This window comes from Verticillium alfalfae, genomic scaffold, assembly GCF_000150825.1.
Source record: "Verticillium alfalfae VaMs.102 supercont1.5 genomic scaffold, whole genome shotgun sequence".
NCBI lineage: Eukaryota > Fungi > Ascomycota > Sordariomycetes > Glomerellales > Plectosphaerellaceae > Verticillium > Verticillium alfalfae.
Window position 1 is genome coordinate 1,594,845 of NW_003315034.1, and position 4,790 is coordinate 1,599,634.

At 56.7% G+C, this 4,790-nt stretch overlaps 2 protein-coding genes across 2 annotated transcripts in view; both read left to right on the top strand.

Annotated features, from left to right (window-relative positions):
- Nucleotides 1-865: 865 nt before the first annotated feature.
- VDBG_04811 (conserved hypothetical protein) lies at nucleotides 866-1,401 on the top strand (the record flags this gene model as incomplete). Its single annotated transcript, XM_003005159.1, has 2 exons — nucleotides 866-1,228; nucleotides 1,327-1,401. The coding sequence occupies 2 exons, from the start codon at nucleotides 866-868 to the stop codon at nucleotides 1,399-1,401; spliced, it is 438 nt and encodes a 145-aa protein (XP_003005205.1).
- Nucleotides 1,402-3,872: 2,471 nt separating this feature from the next.
- The window catches only part of VDBG_04812 (conserved hypothetical protein), a gene marked incomplete at both ends in the record, with an annotated part of 1,304 nt that continues 386 nt past the window's right edge, over nucleotides 3,873-4,790 (top strand). Inside the window, 4 exons of the mRNA XM_003005160.1 lie at nucleotides 3,873-4,018; nucleotides 4,079-4,506; nucleotides 4,568-4,692; nucleotides 4,756-4,787. Of these exons, the coding sequence (XP_003005206.1) occupies nucleotides 3,873-4,018; nucleotides 4,079-4,506; nucleotides 4,568-4,692; nucleotides 4,756-4,787 (731 nt within the window). The remainder of the gene's footprint in view (nucleotides 4,019-4,078; nucleotides 4,507-4,567; nucleotides 4,693-4,755; nucleotides 4,788-4,790) is intronic.

Consider the following 4,790-nt stretch of genomic DNA (forward strand, 5'->3'; position numbering starts at 1 on the left):
GGGCTCGACAAGGGCGGCCTGTGGACAAAGTCGAAGCTTTAGATCTTGTATTGAACCAAAATTCCATTTGCCGTTTTCCATGTTCGTTTGGCACTCTCATGGCTTGAGTTTGAAACCAAGTCTGCACGCCTCCGCTGCCTGTTCGTGTATCGGCCCCGTATCTTGGTCAGCGGCAGCGACCATGCCCATTCCATGCCGCATCTCTCCAGCCATCTATCCGAATAGACCTCACGCCCTTGGTCTCGTGTGATCGTGGAGGGCTGACTCGCCTTGTCCGTGCAGACCCTAAAAGTGTAACAAAATACCGGACAGGTGCGACGAGTCAATGGACTGTCTGAAACAGTTGACCAATAATCATCTGTGTTAACAGGTTGTTTGTTGTTGTTGAGAGCACTCACGATCGATGAAGTTTTCGGAACCAGCCCAGTGACAGCATCAGACTGCACAGCCCAGGCACGCCAGCCTCATCCTGCGTGTTGAGGCCTTCATTCAATTGAGTGTGACGCAAGACAAAAGATAGTGCTGACCACCAGACAATCCTCTGGCAAAGATCGTCTCGATCGCCCAGCCTAGGATCACCTCACAGCATCACCACCGTTTTTGTCACCAAGTAGTGCGCCTAAATCGCGGTTGCCGCTAGGCTGTGTTCGCTGGCGGTGCCTCAAAGGCGCGGCAGCCCGACGTCACACAACCTGATCGCAGCCGCAGCTGACGGCAGGAACGTCAGCACTCAAAGACTGGGAGCTGCATATTAATAAACATGCTCTCTCCCCAGGCACCGAGTCCGCGAGACCACTCGATCGTCCACTTGAAGACTGCAAACGTTACCTCAATTCACCCCAAGGCGCATCTGAGATACAAAATCATGTTCGGCAGAGACGACAACCACAACCACATTGATGGCGCTGAGCCAAAGAAGTCCCTGTACCAGCGGTTCAAGGACCGCAAGAAGGGAGGCGAAATTTCCGAGGCGGACGTGGCCAAGTACACGGGGATGAGCAAGGCGCAACTCGCGGAATGGGCCAAGGACAGGCCAGGCGTCGGGGGCCAGCAAGCGGCCGGCAAGATCAACGCGGGGGAAGCGTCGGGGTTCGCTGGCATGAACGCTGCCGATGGGTACGCCATAGGGATTCGAGGCGAGGGCGAGCCCCAAAGGCCTCCCAAGGAAGCACAGTCAGTAGTAGTCGACGAGTGGCTTTCATTATTTTGGTTGACGAGATCGGATCAGGTAAGAAGATGCGTGTGGTAAATGGTCTCGTGCTTCACGTGCGTTGTTGCTCCCGTGGGTGCGTGTCGACGGATCACTGACTCGTCTGGCGTTGACAGAGGTCGAGAACGAGGGCAGCCAAGACGAACAGGATGGCGGATCGAGCAGCTGAACCACGGGCGGGCGAAGGCTGAGTACTTGTCACATGTCGAAGACAGGGCAAGACGGATTAAGTTTGGTCGTGTCGAGCCAAGCAAAGTGGAAGTGAGATATTGGCTGCTTGACCCATGTTTGGGGGGGAGAGCATTCACGATGGGAGGCGCCGATGTGTAATGCCACCCACCAGAACGGGCAACCTCTGACCCGCAGGCAAGAGTGTTCGGGGGCGCTGCAGGGCGTAGGGCCTCAAGCAGGGAAGAGGGGCGGCGGCGGGCAGGAGGGGCAGGAGAAAGGGGGGGTGGAGGTACCCAATTGTAGGAAGATAAGGTAGCTAAGGTAAGCAACTAAGGTAAATGGAGGAAGGGCCTAACAGCAACAAGGAGCTCCACTCAGGGTGCACCTGGCCCGTTTCGCCAAGTACAGGGCAGAAGATCCAAGATGTGCAGGCGACACCTGCTGCTGTCGCTGCTGTCGCTACTGCCCATTGCCTGCTGCCCGTTGGTCGAGCCTTCTTTCCCGGCTGGTCTCCCCGCAGCGGGTGTGCGGCACCTTCCCCATGTGCCATGCAAAGTAGCAAGACCAATTGCTGGGCGCTCTCCTGCCCCTTGTCTGACTTGTCTGAGGCGAGATGCGCTAACCAGTGGACCGCCCAGTGTTGAGGAGCCACGCAAAGCCCACTACCCGTTCCGCCCTTCCATCGTTCCATTCGAATCCTTCCCCTGCCCTTTTCTCGCGCCTCTCGTTCTACTCTTGTCTGCTTCGATTTTTGCCTCTGACTGTCCGCCACGGCGCCGTCACCGGCGTGTCCCAGTCTGTGCCATCCCGCTAGACTAACAAGTACTACAGTAGTACTAAGTACAACGTTAGGGACCTAGTTCGCCCAGGCACCTTACTCGTGAGGCCCTCCTCTACCTGTCTTTGGCCAGACTCCGAGACCACGATAGGCCCGATCCAAACCGTAGCCAATCTCGAATTTCGTCCAATGCCTCATCTCCGAACTCCACCGCCTGGCCCTGATTTGCCCTCAGGCCTACTGCCTTTTTGCCTGGTCGACCTGTCCGCGCATTCAGATCTCGTGCCACCCTCTGGCCCGTCGCTCGCAGCGCGCGCAGTGCGCAAGTCGCGTCTCCCGGATCTGGTGCCTTGCCCTGTCCGACCCATTTCTGCCCCCCCCCCCTGCTATCCTCCCCCCTTCAGGTTTCTCATTGCGACTCCATCGTGAGACCCACGATCCTCTTCGGTTCTGCGCTCTTCGGGATCAGAATCCGCTTTACCCAGGACACATTACTGTCCATGCACACAGTCGAGTGGGCTCTGGATGGGCCCTTCAACCCAACAAGAAAGGAACCATGGTGTCCACAGTCCCCAGTCAGGGCAGTCTGGCCGGGCCATTGTTGAGGGCGGCCATCTTTGCCGTTGTGTTGCCCCTCCTTCCTCCCATTCTGACGGACAACCACCCCCTCACCGACACAATGTCTAAACTTGGGATCAACAGAGCAGCGTCAAAGGAACGCCACAGACATCTGTCGGCATGCAAAATTATCATGTGCTTCTTCACGAGATGCCGAGGGACTACTTAGTCAATACAGCCAGCACTGACAGACAGCTTCTGTGCGCAACTGGCCCCCCCTGCGTCGTCTGCGCCGTCTGTAAAGTGACAGGGGTCTCGGCGGACGTTCCCTGCCACCCTGGACCTTTGCGCAGGCAATAATGCGGGGGGATTGCTTGAAGATGGTGTCGAGCAGGTTCGGTGTGCTGCCCAATCGGGAAACCCATTCCCGGCCCTGTCTCGTGAGTGGATGGCAGTTGGTCGACGACCTTGCCCAATGCGAAGATGAGTGCGAACGACACGGGCAGAATGGGGCCAGGCGCCTCCTCCTGTCGCTCCTTTTCGACCGTGTGTTGGCGCGCGCTGGTATAGTCGGGACAGCGGACGCCATCTAAGACACGAGACACCAGACGAAAAAAGTAGGCGAAAAAAAAGAACTAGGCATGTGTCGTGCTTGTCTCCCCCCCCCATTCCACTTCACAGAAGCCCAGGAGCATGTGGCGATCACAAAGCTACTACGCACTACCAACGCGGCCCTTGCACTTTCACCTGCTACGTTGTACCCTTACAGTGAAGGAACGTACCAGAGGCCTGACAACAAGAAGCTCGTGCCTTTCTTTTCTTCTGATTTGGTAGGCAAGCAGGCCCATACAACACAAATCCAGCCAGGCGCCCCAGACGCATCCCCGTCCTACCCCGGATGGATCTCTGAAATCTCCTCGCAGTGCATACCCATCCTGTTATTGCCATCTAGATATTAAAGTCCCCCAAGGTCCCACCCCCTCTCATCTCGCTCTTCCCCTTCCTCCCTTGTCGTCCGTTTTTCCTTCACTGGGGCTTCCATCTGCGAGTAAGAGACGCGAGTCCTGCTGTATCAATATTCACGACAACGTCAGCACATACTCACACACACATACACATCAAGGCCAGCTGTCTCATCGTCGAAACTCACACACAATGTCGGACAAGGTTCAGATGGCTCAGCATGAGCAGCCCATTGAGAAGCGTGGCAAGCGCAAGTCGTGCATGCGACACTGCGCCAAGTTCTGGTGGATTTACCTCCTGGCCTTCATCGCCATTGTTGTCCTCGCCGTCTGCTTGATGTAAGACGGGCTACCTGTTCTGCCGCGCCTCGCTTAGCTCCATTGCTGACCCTGTCACAGCATCTTCGTGGCCATTCCCAAGATCGCCCAGAGCAAGCTGGACCACGCTGAGCTCACTGTTGATGGCATCATTGTCACCAAGACCGAGGAGGACAAGTTCAACATGGCCATCAACTCGACCATCCGCTCCAAGGGCGGTGTCAAGGCCAAGATCGCCCCCTTCGCCGCCGTCATGTACCTCGAGGACATTGAGTCGCACATCCCCTTTGTCCACCTCGATTTCCCCGAGACCGAGTCCGTCAAGATCCAGACCGTCAACACCACCCAGGAGGTCACGATTCCCGACATGGATGCCTTCACCACCTTCAACACCTGGCTGCTCGGCAACGAGACCCTCCGCGTCACCGTTGAGGGCAAGACCCACGTCAAGGTCAACGGCATCTCCAGGAAGTACGGCGTCACCTTCAAGAAGACCATGGAGCTCACTGGTACGTTACGCCTGGCCCTGCTGTTTTTCTGGGATCGGAGAAAAATACTGACAGAACGTAGGCCTGAACCACTTCAAGGGTCTTGCCGTCACCTCGAACCGCGTCAACATTACCCACGACGACAACGGCGACAACTTCTTCGGCTGGGTTGACGTTCCTAACCCCTCCGTCTTCACCATTGAGATTGTAAGTCTTTCCGACGTGCTTTTCTTGGCTCCAGGAGAAGGCACCTCCTAACATCATCTTCAGGGCAACGCCTCCTTCCACACCTACTACAACTCGTC